The 18,971-nt window shown below is 36.8% G+C and overlaps 1 protein-coding gene across 6 annotated transcripts in view; it reads right to left on the bottom strand.

Annotated features, from left to right (window-relative positions):
• Window positions 1-5,791: 5,791 nt before the first annotated feature.
• The window catches only part of RPGR (retinitis pigmentosa GTPase regulator), a 69,905-nt gene continuing 56,725 nt past the window's right edge, over window positions 5,792-18,971 (bottom strand). For 3 of the 6 annotated variants that reach the window (XM_055564196.1, XM_055564194.1, XM_055564199.1), the window contains one exon: window positions 15,458-16,115. In XM_055564196.1, coding sequence (XP_055420171.1) covers window positions 15,909-16,115 — 207 coding nt within the window. In that variant the 3' untranslated portion in view covers window positions 15,458-15,908. Of the gene's footprint in view, window positions 5,904-15,457; window positions 16,116-18,971 lie in introns of those variants that run through there. The other 3 variants (XM_055564195.1, XM_055564197.1, XM_055564198.1) reach the window with 3 other exon arrangements.

The following is an 18,971-nucleotide window of genomic DNA, read 5'->3' as shown; positions in this document are numbered from 1 at the left end:
AAGCAATACAATACAGAAAGGATAGTCTTTTCCTTTAGCACTGTAACAATTTTACATTCATATTCCAACAAAAAACTTTGAGCAATACCTCACACTAAAGACAAACACCAATTCAAAAAGGATAACAGTCCTGAATGTAAAACAAAACTGTAAAATATCTAGAAGAAAATATAGGAGAAAATCTTAGTGACTTTTGGGTAGGCAAAGATTTCTTAGATATGACATTGAAAGCACAATCCATAAAAAATATATTAAAACGACTTCATCAAAACTAAAAACATCTGTTCTTTAAAAAAGCAGTGTTAGGAAAGTTAAAAGACAAGCCACAGATGGAGAGAAAATATTTGCAAATCACGTATCCATTAACAACTCTCAAAACTCCACAATAATAAACAACCTGACAAATTTGGAAAAGATAATCCAAAGTATATAAACAGATGACAAATAAGCACAGAAAATATGCTCAACATAATTAGAGAAATTCATATTAAAACCATGAGAATGCTATGTATCATTCAGAATGGCTAAAATTCAAACTTACCGTATGCACGAACTGTTGGCCAACCCACTTTGCTGATTCACACTGGATTTCTGATCTGAGCTCAAAATAAACTTTGTTAAGCTACTGGCTTTGAAGTTAATTTGTCATCATAGCCCATTCAGGTTCAATTAGGAATGCAGAACCACTGTAAGCAACACAGAATTTGAAATTTATCATAAGGATTAGACCTTAGGCGATTGTATGAACTGGGGAGAACTCTATGAAATGCTGTTGTCTCTGCACCTGGTGATGAGCCTGGACCCCCTGTAGATAGCAGGGGTAGCTGTCAGAAAGGAAAGCTGACTGTGAAGTGGGAGAGAACAAGTGGAAACTGCAACATGCAAGGACAAAGTGGAAATTGTCTGTTATTACCATCTCCAGCTTCAGTGATGTGGGTGACCTTCAGAAGCTGGCATCATTTGTTACGCAGCTGCACGTGTGTGGCCCAGAACTTGAAGAAGCTGAAGGAGGTCAGGCAGAAGCTGAAGAACCTGTGTGTCCAACTGACATGTGGTGCTAACAAGGTAAGCCAGCGTATCAGTGGCAATGTGCGTGCTCTGCAGTATTGCCTGGCACCTTACACTGACCCGAATCTTTACCTTCTAAAATCTTTTGTGGCCAACCAGAAACCAGAACCATACAAAGAAGGCAATTCTGAGAAACATAGTTCTGAGGTTAGCTAAGCTGATACGTACAAAGTCAATACATGTAGCCTAACTCAATACAGACCCCAGCAGAGATGGCAACATGACACCCAGAAGAGGACTTGTCAACAGAACTTAAGTAACACAACAAAATAAAACAATACAGAATCAAAAATCATCATTTTATTAGCCACACCTGGCTAAGGATATTCATCAATTCTTCAGAGGAAAACAAAGGAAATTGATGTGGAAATGACTGTACACAATGTAAAGCGTTGTGATTAAGAACACAGGTTTTATAAAGTTAGACATCTGTTTAAAAGCTGTGTGTTCTTATGCAAGTTGATCATCTTCTCTGTGACTCAAGTATACATTGAAAATTGGGAAAATAAAACTCTTCTCATAGGCATGTTGTGAGGATAAACTGACTTAAAAAGAAAGCACTTAGTGTGTGATGCAGCAATGCTTATTAAGGGCTACTGTAATAATTATTGTATATAGTCATGCTTTAACTTTGTAATGAGATATATACACGTATGATTCTTGGTAAATTTATGGGTTTGTCTTCATGAAGTTCTGAATGAAATGCTTCTTCCATGTGTTACGGTAGGTAGATACTTGGAATGGGAGTTTCTGCCTGATAGTTGTAGGCAAGATTCTGGCGTCCATAATGGGGAAAGTCAAGTTTAAAGTCTCTCTTGCTGAATGCTTCCATTTTAGAAGGTATCTGTTATATTATATACCTCATTAACATGAATTATTATCACTTCTACATATATATATGTCTCATCAATACAGGAGTTCTGACATAGGAAAATGATAAATTCATTCCATGAATAATCAGAGAGAAGGCAAAAACTGTTTACCTTTTAAAAATCTCTTTTAAAGCTGCCCTGTGTGTTCAGTGAAGACTTCTTCTCAGGTAAAGTCAAAGTATTTAAGTAAGTGTGACTTCAGTTCATCAGACTCAATTCTGGACCTGGGGTGATTTTTCACTAGAATGTGTGTACTTGTACACACATGCTTGCACGTGCACACGTGTGTGTGTGTGTGTGTGTAAGACAGGCTGTTACCAAATGAGAGTTTGTATTTAGTAGATTTTCACAGCCAATTTGGTTGAATGTATTTTGCTATTTTAAAATAGCCAATACCTTTTGGGAGGAAGGCTTGGGGAGCCATGATTATGTAAGACCAAACTGGTTAAGAAAGTTTATATAAAATCATCTCTTTTTGGTAACCGAAATGTGGCTGAGCCTTTCAAATTTCTGTTAGCCTAAAGAAAAGAAGTCTTTAATGATATATAAAATATCATGGAGTTGCGTCCTAATGAATGTCACGTCTGGGGTCTTTCCAGGGTCTCCAGAGGAGTGAGCAGGGCTCTTCTCTAGTACCTGGTGGTTGTGGACAATTCCATGCCATGGTTCACAAAAGGGATCGAATCTGTCCTCTGGTCTCTACCAGAGCCCATAAGAAGAAATATTGCCTCAAGTTCCCGTCTACTTCTGTCCACTGTTCAACTTGAAAAAATAAATCCGTAGTTTTAAAATTTTTTTTAATTTTTTTAAAAAGTAAAAGCAATTTTTTTTATTTAATGGATTTTTTTAAAACTGAAGGATCATTGTAGAAAATATTTGTTTGATAACAGAAGCCTAATTTTTAGCTAAGGCACACTGCTTCCCAGAATAAATGACTACATCTTCTGCCTCTGACCCCCCTGTTGTGGAAACATGGTCAAGTTCTAGCCAATGGGATTTAGTAGAAGTGCAACTTTGGGAAAAGTTGTTTAAAGGAGCTGAATCAGTTGGGGGTGGGGGAAGGCTTTTTGTTTTTCTTCATTCTCTTTCCTAGACTACATATAAGTAATGGCTGGAGTTTTAGCATCCACCTTGTGACATGGGTTGACCTTAAGGACAGAAGAAGCCACATGGTGAAAATGGCTGAGCAAAAGTGAGGATGATTCTAAATTACTGATGGATTTTATGGAGTTGTCATAACAATTGAAGATTGTCTACCTGTGAACTTGTTTTATGCAAGAGAATAAACCATTGCATTTTTAGCTACTATATTCAGGTCTCTATAATTAATACTAGTTTCTGAATGCAATTATTGATACAGTTAAGAAAACTTGGGTTATTTATCTCCTGGTTCAGGTCTTTGCCAGGATGGTACCCTCTGTGGATCCTCCTTCAGCTCCTAATCTAGCTTTCCCACCTCAGCTTGGTGACAACTGACTAAATTCCAATGGTCACTGGATCTTCTCCTATATGATTGCCTCATTCCTTTCTACAGGAGGAATTTAACCCCTGGGTTCCTTCAAGCACAGAGCAATATCTTTGATTTCAGCTAGTAGACATGAATACAGACCAATTGTTAGTTCCAGAGCAGTCTCAGTTTTATGACTGAGGATGGTCTGAGTCATCCAATTCTAATTTACACACCTCCTCAGTGAAAACTGTGAAGTGGATGGCCCATTTAACTATGCCACCCATGGTATCAGTTTAGGTCCTCCAGAAAGCAACTGCCAATGTGAACTGAATGTAGAAGAGATTTATTGGGGGTACCACCTGTAAAAGATAAAGGGAAGAGGATGAAAACCCACAGATTTGCCAGACAGAAGTGATGAATTTGGTTTGTAACAGAGGGGGAAATCTTCCCAGCTTTGCTACTGCAAGGCTGAGGTCCTAGTTTGGGGCTGATTACAGCCAGATATTTAATGGGGAGATCCTAAAACCAGTGAACCATAGCAGTGCTGAGGTAAGTCCACACCAACACATGGGCTGCTAAACTAAAAATACGGGGGAGATCCAAAAGATCCTGGGGAAAAGTAAAAGCCAAGGGAAATACAAGAACTGGCTGCAAGTTGGAATGCATTCCTTAACCACGCACAGTTCAATCAGCAGAGGGCAGAAGTCTGACGAGCACAACTGTTCGAACCCAACTTCCACCAAATTAACTGGCTAACCAACTAAGCTATTTAGACACATGGGCAACCTTTAGGAAGTTGGGCTAAAATGTAAAACTAATTAAAAATCTGAATAGAGACATCAGCAGGCAGATGCTGAGTGAGGTGACATGGTGGTGGTTGGAGGTAGGTGAAGACAGATTCTATGGTTTAAGTTCAGACAAGTAACTAAGCATCAAACAAACAAAACAACTATACAAAAAAACTTTCAGAAAAATAAAACAATCAAGTTATTAGAAATATTCTATAAAATATTATAAAAATGTCCACTTTTAAACCAAAAATTACTGGACAAAGAAACTGAAAAATGTACCCCCAAATCAGGAAAAAGTAGTCAATAGAAATCAACTCTGAGTAGACCTAGATATTAGATTTAGCAGAGAATGTCTTCAGAGTAGGTATTATAAATTTGTTCAAGTAATTAAAGAAAACTATGTTTAATGAATTAAAAGAAAATATGTTGAAAATGAGTCAATAAACAGAGAATCTCAATAGAGAAATAAAAATCGTAAAAAAGGACCAAATGAAAATTCTAGAGTTGAAAAGTATAATAACTGAAATAAAAAATTTAATGAAGGTATTTAAATATCAGAAGGTGTTAAAAAAAATTTAAAAAAGGAGTTTAAAACTCCTGTTTTAAGTTCAATTTTTTAAAGGCAGTTAGGGTAAATTACTAGTCTTTTCCTACTAACACAATTTCTAAAAGTCAGAAAATTATTTTCAAATGTTGCTTATGTTTCTATTTCCTCTTTTTCTGGGAACTTTTGGGGTGGTTAATAACTAATTGTTGAAATATTAAAACAATTTTCCAACTACACTGAGCCTTACACAAATATAAGAAGAAATTTTCCTGCAGTAGCTTCTGAGAGGTCATATTTTTGCCCCAAGACTTAAAGCATTTGGTAGGCTATTTAATCATCGATAAGACCATTTGTATTATTTGTAGAAACTTGGGCATGGCAGGTAGTTGCTCAAAGGAAAATGTACTGCGCTTGCACTACACAACCAAATTCCTTCAGCTTCTGCAGCTATGCTTAAATCCAAATGGTTCAGGGGGAGGGAGGGCCATGTTTCTTTGAGTTATGTGGTTTTCCATTTCTCTTTCAACCATGGCTATTTCAATCCCTTCAAGGCCTCTTTTTACTGCCTATAGTTTACAAAATGTCATATTTCTTCCAACTTCTCAATTTTATCTTTTATGACCATTCCCCTTAGTATTAGATACCAATCCTGACGAAAGCTAGGCCTCTTTTTGAGAATTCAAAATCTATAGAATTGGGAATTTTAGGGAAAAAGTGATATATAGGCTTGCAAATCAAACACCCACTGCCTAATTTGACACTGATTTTATCAGTATACATATACTTCTTATTCCTTTTTTTATTGCTTCTCCCACACACTGTCTGAACCCTGTGTCTTATATTTCAATTCTTGATGGAAGTAAACTTTGCTGGCTTTCTAAATAAAAATCCTGCCACTGTGTAGTCATAACCCTATGATAGAATTCTGACACTGACCTCATGCTGAAGACTCTGTGGTATGGTCTTTTGGAGTACTTTCTCTTCTGACCCTTGAAAATACTTACTTTGATATATTTGTGGCTGGAGTAATCCCTTTATTAATGATTGTGAAAGATGGCCCAAATACCATGCAATTATGTTACTTTATTCAGCTTTGCAGGAAGGAGGCATAAAATCCCTTGTAAGCCATCTCTTCTTGGAAACAAAACTTGCTTTCAAATCAATGCAAATGCAGTCTGTTACAAACACAGGAAACAGACAAAATGTATTGATTATTTCATTTGTTTGATGTTTAGGCCCTTATACAAAAATAGGGGATAAACTGTTTCAGTAGATCATAGATATTTTCTACTTTTCTATTTCTTCCTCTTTCTACTTCTTCCCACATGTACAAATGCTGTTGCTATCACTACCACACAAGCCAAAGAATCACTTTTCTAGCATTTTTCTTAATGAAAAATGGGATAAGGTTACATTCCACGTGTGCATTCTTCTTGGAGTACCTCTGTGATGTTCATCTCACTGACCACATCCTATTTATCATATGTGCTAAGACACACAGTACACATGTTGTGGATATAGGTAACAGTTTTATATACTGTAATAATGAATGTGTAATAAGTGAATTTTTCTCAAGTCCGTATGACGGCATGGGAAGTAGGAAGGGAGGAAACACATCTGTGTGGATCTTCACTGAATACACTGGAGAAGAACAGAGGTGATAAACAAAACCTAGAGGACAAAACCATTCACTAGGGTACAAGGGACACAATCAGGGGTGATGTCAGCAGGTCCTTGTGATCAAAAGCAATAATAGGGTGAGAAATAGGGTGGGAGGCCTCCAAAGCCCAAATTAAACTCTTTTATGTATTTTCCAGTATTCTTAGTAACACACAACTATGCTTTGGAAACTTGGCTTTTTATGCTGTTGGCAACATCTTAATAATGAGTTTTAAATTATAAAAAGTATAAAGTATTCCATAGTCCTTCACTCTTATTTGTGAAAATACATGGATATTCCCTCCATTGGCACACAGATTAAGTATATTCCATTGTGTAGAGCCCTTGTTTTCCTAGGCTCACAATTAGCCAACATTATTCAGTTTCCCTTATAGAAAGTTGGGCCCATGCCAGTGAATGCCAGTGGAATCTGGGCATAAGTGATATATACAACTTCCAGGCCTGGAGGATGGCAAGACTCCAAGGGAATACTAAAGCCACCAAATGATAAGAGACAAGGTTCCTGAAATACTGTGTGGAGCAAGGTCATCTACACACCATTGGTGTATTTTGACATGACCAAGAAATAAACACTCAGTGTTACCTCAGATTTGGAGAGTCTTTGTTACAGAAGTTCAACTACCTAGACTAATACAACTAGGATCTTTCAGAGAAAACGATGTGGAAATTTCTTCTAATTTTTATAGTAGTTTGCTTGTGAGAGATAACATTCTGAAGTTTTATAATAATTTGTCAGTTCAAATAAATTATTCTCCACTTGATGTTAGATCATAATTACCTTGGAAACTATTTTAAAGAGATATAACCAGTCCTAGGCTTGACCTAGTGAATCAGAACCAGGTAGTTCATAGGCAGTCACATTTGAAAAACTTCCCTGTGTTTTACATATACCCTTGGCTAAGAACTACTACTCTAAGATAACCCAAATTTTACCTTTAGGTCAAAAGTTAGATTTTCAAGTCTCATTATTTAAGGTACATCTAATTTATTTGACTGAATTAGGTTTTTTTTTAAAGTGTATTTGATGTTATTGTTAAAAATCAATGTAATAAAATGGATCTTTTTTGGGTGTACAGTTTTTATAATGTATAGTTTTAGGCAATACCACCAAAATCAAGATATAGAACAGTTCCATCACTCCAAAAACACTGCTTCCTACTATCACTCTGTGGTCACACTCCTCTCCTACTACAACCCACTGCAACCCAAGGTCAGCAAAAGGAAGAAAATAATATAGATTACAGAGGAAATAAAACAGATAAAAAGCAATAGAAAAGATCAATAAACCCAAAAGCTGTTTTTTTTTCTGAAAAGATAAAACCAACAAACCTCTAGGCAGGCTTACCAAAAAGCAAAGAAGGAGGATTCAAACAAACGAAATAATAACTGAAAGAGGAGAAATAACAACTAATACCACAGAAATATAAAAATCATAAAAGAATACTATGAACTTATGCCAATAAATTGGACAATCTAGAAGAAATGAAAAAGTTTCTAGAAATATACAGCCTGCCAAAACTGAGTCAAGAAGAAATAGATAATTTGAACAGGCTGATCACTAGAAGTAAAATAGAAACTATAATAAAAAAAAAAAACTCTCTGAAAACAAGAGTCCAGGAACAGATGGATACACTGTGAAATTCCACCAAACATACAAAGAAGAACTTATACTTGCTTCTTAAACTATTCCAAAAGATTGAAGAAGAAGGAAAAATTTCAAATTAATTCTATGACGCCATCACCCTGATACCAAAACTAGACAAGGACACTACAAAAAAAGAAAATTACAGGCTAATACCTTGATAAATACTGATGTAAAAATATTAAACAAAATATTAGCAAACCAAATCCAATAATATATAAAAAGTATCATACACCATGATCAAGTTGGATTCATTCCAGGGTCACAAGGACAGTTCAAGACATGCAAATTAATCAATGTGATATAACACAGAAACATGAGAAAAGAACCACATGATCATCTCAATAGATACAGAAAAAGCATTTGATAAAATTCAACAACAATTTGTGACAAAAACTTGCACCGAAGTGGTAGAGGGAACATAGTTGAATATAATAAAAGGCATTTACAACAAACCCACAGCCAACATAATACTCAACAGTGAAAAGCTGAAAGCCTTCTTGCTAAATTCAGGAATAAGACAAAGATGCCCACTCTCACTACTACTATTCAACACAGTAATGGAAGTCCTAGCCACAGTAATCAGACAAGAAAAAAAAATAAAAGGTATCCAAATTGGAAGGGAAAAGGTAAAACTATTACTATTTGCAGATGACATGGTACTCTATATAGAGAATCATAAAGACTCCATATAAAAACTATTAGAGCTAGGGAATTCCTTGGTGGTGCAGTGGTTAGGACTTGGTGCTTTCTCTGCAGTGGCTCAGGTTCAATCTCTGGTCAAGGAACTAAGATCTTGCAAGCTGTGTGGCATAGCCAAAAAAACCAAAAACACAAACAAAAAACAAACCTAAAAATCTATTAGAACTAAGAAACGAATTCAGCAAGGTAGCAGAATCCAAAATTAATATCCAGAAATCAGTTATATTTCCTTACACTAACAATATCAGAAAAAGCAAGTAAAAAAAAAACATCAAAAAATATGTAGGAATAAATTTAATCGAGTGGAAGACCTATATGCTGAAAACTATAAAATATTGATAAAGGAAATTGAAGATGATTAAGAGAAATGGAAAGATACCCCATGCTTTTGGGAAATAATTAATATTGTTAAAATGGCAATACTACCCAAAGCAATCTACAGATTTAATGCAGATTCTATTTCACTGCTGTACCATAGAAATTAACCCTACATTGCAAATCAACTATACTTCATTTAAAAAAAAAAAAGTACATCACATACTCTGCTGGAATTCCATCACCTCCACTAGCTATACTGGAAGCAGTGCTTCCTAAGGCCCACTTGACTTCACACTCCAGAATGTCTGGCTCTGAGTGAGAGGCTATACCATCATGGCTAGCCACATCATTAAGATCTTTTTAGTACAGTTCTTCTGTGTATTCTTTCCATCAAGGAGATCAATAAAGATAGTGGAGGTGATGGAATTCCAGCAGAGCTATTTAAAATCAAAAGATGATGCTATTTTAATATGTGATACACTCAATATGTCAGCAAATTTGGAAAACTCAGCAGTGGCCAGAAGACTGGAAAGTCAATCCTCATTCCAATTTCAAGAAGTGCAGTACTAAAGAATGTTCAAATCACCGGACAATTGTACTCATCTCCCATGCTAGTAAGGTTATGCTCAAAATCCTCCAAGCTAGGCTTTAGCATTACATGAACTGAGAACTTCCAGATGATCAAGCTGGGTTTAGACACAGCAGAGGAACTAGAAATCAAATTGCCAATATTTGCTGGATCATAGAGAAATCAGATTCCAGAAAAACATCTACCTATGTTTCATTGACTATTCTAAAGCCTTTGACTATGTGGATCATAACAAACTGTGGGAAAGCACTCAGAGATATGGGAATACCAGACCATCTTACTTGTTTTCTGAGAAACCTGTATGCAGGTCAAGAAGCAACAGTTAGAACCCTGAATGGAACAACTGACTGGTTCAGGATTGAGAAAGGAGAACAACAAGGCTATTTATTTATAGTCATCCTGTTTATTTAACTTATACTCAGAGCATATCATGCGAAATGCCAGGCTGGATGAGTTACAAGCTGGAATCAAGATCACCAGGAGAAATAACAACCTCAGATATGTGGATGAAAGTGAAAGTGAAAGTGAAGTCGCTCAGTCGTGTCCGACTCTTTGTGACCCCATAGACTGAGGCCTATCAGGCTCCTCCATCCATGGGATTTTCCAGGCAAGAGTGCTGGAGTGGATTGCCATTGCCTTCTCCAAGGGATCTTCCTAACCCAGGGATCAAACCCGGGTCTCCCGCATTGCAGGCAAACACTTTACCATCTGAGCTACTACCACTCTAATGGCAGAAAGCGAAGAGGAACTAAAGAGCCTCTCGATGAAGGTGGAGGATGGCGAAAAAGCCAGCTTAAAATTCAATATCAAAAAAAACTAAGATCATGGCATCTGGTCTAATCATTTCATGGCAAAAGAAGGGGGAAAGGTGAAAGTAGTGACAGATTTCACTCTTCTCAGTGGCTCTAAAATCTAAAATCACTCTGGATGGTGTGATTTTAAGGCTCTAAAATCACTGTGGATGGTGACTGCAGCCATGAAGTTAGAAGACGATGGCTTCTTGACAGGAAAACTATGACAAACCTAGACAGTGTGTTAAAAAGCAAAGACATCACTTTGCTGACAAAGGTCCATATAGCCAAGGCTATGGTCATCCCAGTGGTCATGTACAGTTGTGAGAGCTGGACCAGAAAGAAGGCAGAGCACCAAAGAAGTGATGCCTTCAAACTGTGGTGCTGGAGAAGACTCCTCAAAGTCCCTTAGACAGCAGGAGATCAAACAAGTCAATCTTAAGGGAAATCAACCCTGAATATGCATTGGAAGGACTGATGCTGAAGCTGAAGGTCAAGTATTTTGGTCATCTGATGCGAACAGCTGATGCTGTTCGCATTTTGGTCTCTGATGCTGGGAAAGATTGAGGGCACAAGGAGAAGAGGGAATCAGAGGATGAGATGGCTGGATGGCATCACCATTGCAATGGACAGGAGCTTGGGCAAACTTCAGGAGATGGTGAGAGACAGGGAGGCTGGAGTGCTGCAATCCATGGGATTGCAAAGAGCTGGACATGACTGGGCAACTGAACAACAACAACAATGGATATATATATATATATATATATATATGTGTGTGTGTGTGTATTACTCAGCCACAAAAAATAATGAAAGATACCGTTGCAGCAACATGGATGAACCTAAAAGAATATCACACTAAAATGAAGTCAGACAGAGAAAGACAAATACTATATGGGGGGCTCAGAGGTAAAGGGGCTTCCCTGGTAGCTCAGAGGTTAAAGTGTCTGCCTGGAATGCAGGAGACCTGGGCTCAATCCCTGGGTCGGGAAGATCCCCTGGAGAAGGAAATAGCAACCCACTCCAGTACTCTTGCCTGGAGAATCCCATGGAGGGAGGAGCCAGGTAGGCTACAGTCCATGGGGTCACAAAGAGTCGGACACGACTGAGTCACTTCACTTCACTTCACTTCAGAGGTAAAGAATCTGCCTTCTGATGCCTGCCACTGCAGGAGACACAGGTTTGATCCCTGGGTCAGGAAGATCCCCTGGAGAAGGAAATGGCAACCCACTCCAGTATTCTTGCCTGGAAAATCCCATGGACAGAGGAGCCTGGTGGGCTACAGTCCATGGGGTTACATGGTTGGACACAACTTAGCGACTAAACAACAATACATGGACTTTAAAAAATAATACAAATGAACTTATATACAAAAGAGAAACAGACGCACAGACCTTGAAGACAAACTTATGGTTATACCAAAGGGGAAAGAGAAAGAGGGAGAGATAAGTTAGGAGTATGGGATTAAGAGATACAAACTACTGTACATAAAATAGATTAAGCAACAAGGATTTGCTATACAGCACAGAGAACTATAGTCAACATACTGTAGTAACCTATATTGGAAAATAATCTTACACACACACACACACACATAAAATCACTTTGATGCAGACCTGAACCTAACATACTACTGTACATCAATATTCAATTCAAATATGAAAGCTTCAATTCAATTTAAAAAGTTTTCCCAAATTAGTTTACATTTTTATATAACTTTTGTTAATTCTTAATTATATATACAGTAAGTTAAATAATTATACCAATTAAGGAGTTAATGTAAATCTGATGCCAAGTTGGAAATTATAAGCTACCTAAAAATATGAACTCAAACATTCCTATGTACAGAATTTTAATGATTTTAAGCAATTGATAGAAATTATAAAAGAAAACTTTTGTTATAACAAAAAAGCTCATAGGGAAAATTCTGTAAAATTTCAGAAGTACTGTGCTAATATTTTGACAAATTCTAAGGAATTGCTTGTGAAGATTACTTCTGATAAACTTCAAAAGCTTTTCTAGAATATAAAACTTTTTTTCACCTTGGGATAGATATTTATCACTAAATCAGACAAGTTTTCTTAAAATAAAAATAGTACCATCATTTAAATTTAGATATAGCTCTCTAATCCACTGCTAACCTTACCTTGAAGACATCTCATCTATTATAACATACATATTTATACATACCAGATGAGAATAAAAGCAAATGGAACTATTTGGGAATGCAGCTTGGCCTGATCAGATAAGACTTCCTGCTGTAGCTTTTGTAAATACCTTTAGGGTTAGGATACTATTTCCTGATGTTTCGGTGACTAGAATTGTGTATTAACACTATGCCAAAGTAGTCATCCATCACAACTGCTGGAGGAACTGCTTACTATTAAGCTTGTTTGTTGTCTTTTAACTTTAATGTAGATTCTTCCAGGAGAAATATCTTACTTCATTATATTCAAGATAATAATATTCCATCATTCTCCCTCAACTCCCCATACTCCCAAGAAGGCTGAGTATGCATTTGTACGCAACAAAAAATTACCTTCTTAGCAGAAGGATCACTTTTCTAAGTAATTGTTTAACTCTCATTTCCAGAGGCCAAACAAGGGAAGATTACAATTGCGATAAATCCAGGACCTAATTAATTATTTCAACATATTTTTCCTTGTAAACAAAATCCTCTTGCCAAAATAATGTACTTTGTTTAAAACTGAGGTCACAATTTGCCCTTTGTGGCCAAAATTGGGCCTGGAGCTATGGTTTGGCTCTCCCTGTTTATATATACATGCATGCACGCATGGACATGAACACAAATGAATTGCCTATATAAAACCCCACATTTCCAGGGTGAGATATATGTAGAGAGTAACATGGAAACTTACATTACCATATGCAAAAGAGATAGCCAATGGGAATTTGCTGTATGGCTCAAGGAACTCAAACAGGGGCTCTGTAACAACCTAGAGGAGTGGGATGGGGTGAGAGGTGGAAGGAGGTTCAAGAGGGAGGAGACATATGTAAACCTATGGCTGATTTATGTAGATGTTTGGCAGAAACCAACAAATTCTGTAAAGCAATCATCCCTCAATTGAAAAATAAATTTTTTAAAAAACCCACATTTCCAGCTTCTTTTGAAAACAGCTGAGAGTCTGGCAATACAGGGCCCAGTATTGAGAAATAGCAATTACCAGCTAGAACACATTGGCAGCAGCTCCAATATGCTTATCTGTTTAGCCTCTGAAAATACTTCAGCTATGCGATCCCTGGTTTAAATGCATTTTTTGTTCAATTTAATAAAATATTCCTTCACTCCCGAGATGAAGACTTTCCAAATTTCTAATTTGAGGCCCTTTTCCAGAATAAAACTGATATTAGCTTTCACTGCTACATAATAATTTACCATAAACTTAGTGGATTAAAATGATATATATTTATTATCTTGTAGTTTTCATAGGTCAGGAGCCTGGGTACTACTTAGCTAGGTCCTCTGTTCAGGGCCTCACAAAGTTGTAATCAGGATCAGCCAGGGCTATGGTCAAATATAAGCATTAAATTCCTCTTCCAGGCTCACTGGTTGCTGGAAGAATTCAGTGTCTTGCAGTTATAGAATACATAGGACCTTCAGATCCTAGAGGCGTCTCACTTTGGCACATGACTCTCTCTATAACATGGTAGTTTGCTTCTTCAGGGTTTCCCTGGTGGCTCAGACAGTAAAGAATTAACCTGCAATGAGGCAGACCTGGGTTTGATCCCTGGGTTGGGAAGATCCCCTGGAGAAGGGAACAGCTACTCACTCCAGTATTCTGGCCTGAAGAATTTCACGGACAGAGGAGCCTGGCGGGCTACAGTTCATGGAGTCACAAAGAGTGGAACACAACTGAGCGACTCACACACACACACACACACACACACACAAGGCTGCTTCTTCAAGGCCAACAGGAGATCATCTCTACTGCTTTGAATTGCTGTGACTTTGTCCAACTCTGATATCTAGAGATTTTTTGAAAAGGCTAATTTGATTAGGTCAGGCCCACCTAGGATTCTCTCTCTTTTGCTTAAAGTTAAATGATTAGGAATTTCAATTATATCTGCAAAATATTTCACCTTCTCCACATAATATAACATAAGCAATGGAGTGCTATCTCATCATAGTCACTGTTTCCCCACTATACTCAAAGGGAAGGGATTATTCAGGGCACATATACCAGCCGGTGGGAACCTCAGGGGCCATTTTATGATATCTTGTCTATCACACTTGGCATGTCTTAGTATTATTTGTGAGTTTCAGTTCCACTTGGGTTTCTATAGCTTATATTTTTGGCGAAGTATTCTTACAATACTGTACTATAGTGGCGATAGCAAACATTTTTTTATTAAATTTACTTTTAATAATATTAGAATTCTACTAAATGTAGCATGAGACTGTTTTGCAAGATTTCAAAATCAGGTCTATTCTAGACTAACAACATCCTTTTAGCTCTTGTGCATGAAACACAAAGATGGAGTTTATCTGTTCAAATGGAGCAATGGTCACTGTGATTGAATAAAAAAATGTTTTAGTCAGAAGCTAGAATGGGAAAAATGAAGGCAGTTGCTCAATTTTTTTTGAGTTGCTCAAAGTAGCATCTGTGAGCATTGGAAAGCAATGTTTCTATTCTACCTTACTTACAGCTTTACCCTTCCCATTCCTTGTGGCGGAGCCAACCCTAGTTACCACTGTCAGTGCTAGAGACAGCTGAAATGAGTCGGTCAGGCTGTGTCTGGTTCTCCTAGGTTGGTGATCTGTGGCATGGTCAAACAGTGCAGATCACAGCACATAATCTGCAGTGTTTTCATGTCAAACCTCAACAGTTTCTCCACAAAGATGTCCTGTTTACACAGTTGCCCTATTTTCTTTACTCAAAGGTAAATGCATTTTGTCTTTCAATATTTTTAAATTAATATTTTTGCCCCTGTTTTGTATACTGATACCTCCAAGTACCCCCAAATTTTATTCATATTCATCCATTTAAACAGTGGAACTGACCAGATGTAGTTTATTAAAATATGTTCATTCAAAACAATTTTGACTCAGTTTTTGAAAATTGCAAATACATTCAAAACTGTTACAGTGTCATGAGGTTGCAATTATTGTCTTATGAAATTATAATAAAGCTGTTTAGCAAAACTATGAAATATTATAATTTAACTTCCACATATAAAAATATATTTTATATTGCAACACTGAACAGTTAAGGCCACAACACTTGAAGGAGAGCTGGAGATAAACATATTCTGAAATTGCTTGTCAAAACTGTCAGTATTTAAATAAACATCAAAACTGGTCATACTATTCAAACCAGATAAAACATATTATTAAGTTATATCTTTAAAAGTTTGTTATCAGAAACTTTCTTTCAGAACTCAAAAAATTTTTCAAGTATAAATTACAATGTGCTTGGTGACCATGAACACACAAACATATTCAAAGTATTGTACAAAATTTTGACCTTCTCTCCATATTGGGAAGTGAGGTTTCCTGATGATTTTGCCCCATGTGGTTCTGGTTGGCATCTTTCTTATTTCCTTTAAAAGCTATTTGGTCTCCTATTGGTTTTATCTCTGGGAGTGGCTCATTATTAATCTCCACAGTTTTCTGACTCATCAATGACATTCTTTTAAAGAGGAAAATCTAGGAAAAAAACACACGCAGAGAATTCACTTCAGTAAATGAAACAGTTACTTAATAGTATTTAGAGGGTATAATTTTCAGTAAGCCTTAACATTATTTCATCACATTTTTATGAGGTACCACATGGTATATTCTCAGCATCTGCCAGCCTTTTTTCTTTTACCAATTGCTATCATGATTCTTCCCAAAAATAAGACCTTACAGTGTTTACACTTCAACACTATCAGCAGTATCGATATTTGCTATTTGTTATATGTCATTTTTCTTCAAAGAACTAATTTTACTTTGTTTTGTTGTAAGAGGAAAAAAGATGAAAACTGAGATATTCTACAGGAGGACATACCTCCCCGTTTCTCTAGATCAGAATTGCTGGCAAAATGTTAGTGCTGCCAAAAGAGTGGGAGCCCCAGGGGTCTGAGTAGGCAGTTCAACACATGGACCTGCTGCCCAGGCAGGGCCTGGGCTATAGACAGGCAGAATGCAGAGAATAGCTGAAGAGATGAAAGTACCTCATAACCCAGGGACTCCAGGTGGGCAGAAAAGACAGAAGAAGAAAAGAAACGGAGGAAATGCCTAGTGTAAAGGGAAGCAGAGGAAGAGGAGCCAGCATTGGGAACTGAGTTTTCTAGGAACAAAATCAGGATAAAGAAGGATCTCAGAAATCAGAGGACGAGAATACCAAGAAGAGAGTGGCTATCAAGGCACATGCAAGACACATCAAGGAAGATGATAACTGAAAAGTGCCAAATGATTCAAGGTCTTTGAGGATTTAGCCAGAGAGAAAACAGGATTCCTAAAGAATGGCAATCCAAATAATGGTTTTGACATGATGCCAAAACCAAAAAAGCACCTGAAGATCTGGCTCTTTCAGAAATTAAAATGGTGCTAAAAATAATAGCTCAGCCTTCTTTATGGTCCAAATCTCACATCTGTACATGACTACTGGAAAAATCATAGCTTTGACTATACAGACCTTTGTTGGCAAAGTGATCTCTCTGCTTTTTAATACGCTGTCTAGGTTTGTCATAGCTTTTCTTCCAAGGAGCAAGCGTCTTTTAATGTCATAGCTACAGTCATCATCCACAGTGATTTTGGAGCCCAAGAAAATAAAGTCTATCATTGTTTGCAGACCATAAAGAAGGCTGAGTGCCAAAGAATTGATGCTTTTAAACTGTGGTGCTGGGGAAGACTCTTAAGATTCCCTGGATAGCAAGGACATCAAACCAGTCAATCCTAAAGGAAATCAACCCTAAATATTCATTTTAGGACTGATGCTTGAAGCTGAAGCTCCAATACTTTCACCACCTGATGCAAAGATCTGACTCACTGGAAAAGACCCTGATGCTGGGAAAGATTGAGGGCAGGAGGAGAAGGGGATGACAGAGGATGAGATGGCTGGATGGCATCACTGACTCAATGGACATGAGTTTGAGCAAACTCTGGGAGATGGTGGAGGACAGGGAAGCCTGGTGTGCTGCAGTCCATGGGGTCGCAGAGTCAGACACGACTGAGTGACTGATCAACAACAACAAATAATAGCTTACCTTTAGTCTTAAAGAATGGAGGAATAAGAATGAAAAGTTCTAACCCAAAAAGTCAAGAGTCTAGAAAAAGAGTCTACGAACTAAAATGCAACAACCTCTGTTCCTGTTATTGTGTAGGAATACACATCTTGAAAAATTCTGCCACTACAAAATAACTAAGAAATGCTGAAGAAGTATACAAAATATAATTTTATAATGTGTAGGCAAGCTCACATAAAAATGAAGGGAAATTCCCATGGGCCAAAAAATGAAGAGGGAGCAGGAAGCCTCAGAGATAAGTTGAGTATTGAAATAGTATTTATTGATCTCATAACTCTTGGATTTTAATTATTTGATCTCATAAAATGTGGAGAACTAGAACTGAGACTCCTGTGTAAAGTAGGGGCCCTCTAAGGACTAGGCCTTTAATGTAAGTCTATCTACAAATACTGGAAGATAACAAAATAACATCTCTCTTAGCTTAACAGTGTTTTCCTAATGTGAGTTTGGGGTTCACATGTACAGTAATCATGGGAAACCCTTAACTGAGACATTAACTGAAAATGGTCCTGGAATGGTAACACCAAGGGGAATTAACAGAATTTTATACAAATTCTCTATGGATCGACTTACCCCAATCTAAGCTTTAAAGCATTTCTACAAAAAGTCTTGGTTAAACATGAACTCACAATCCAAATTTCAAAGAAGGAAACAAGACACCATTAGCAAGTGAGCCAAAGCAACAAACAGATTTAGACTCTGGAGGATGTCTGACATTGGAATAACTACATACAGAGAGGACTATAATAAAAAACACAAACATAAAACAAGGTATTAGTTTTTACAGTATCATATTTGAAAAAGAGTTGAAATAGAATTTCTCTTCAAAATGTGAAAGATAACTGAAATTAAAACTCAGTAGGGAGGTTAAATAACGGATTAGTCTTTAGATGAAAAGATAACTATGAAAAAGACAAGCCCTGAAATTCCCCAAATATCACTTAGATATAGAAAATATTAAAATGATATTTAAAAGACACAGATAACAGAATGAAAAGTTTTATCATATTTGACTTGCAAAGAGAAGACATATTCAAAAATATAATGGATGAGAATTTTCTTAAAATGATGAATGACATGAATTTTCAGATTCAAGAGTCATAATGAATTAGAAGAAAGTTAAAGTAAAAAAAAAAAAAAAAAACCTCACATCTAGGCATCATATAGTGAAATGAAGCACATCAAAGACAATGTAAAAAGCAGCCAGAGAGAAATGACAGAGTATATGTGAAATTATCGGCCAATATACTCAAGCAAATGTCTTAATAGCAAC

This window comes from Bubalus kerabau, chromosome X (assembly GCF_029407905.1).
Source record: "Bubalus kerabau isolate K-KA32 ecotype Philippines breed swamp buffalo chromosome X, PCC_UOA_SB_1v2, whole genome shotgun sequence".
NCBI classification, from domain to species: Eukaryota; Metazoa; Chordata; class Mammalia; order Artiodactyla; family Bovidae; genus Bubalus; species Bubalus kerabau.
Note: the sequence above shows the minus strand (reverse complement) of the source record. Positions and strands in the feature narration are given on the sequence as shown.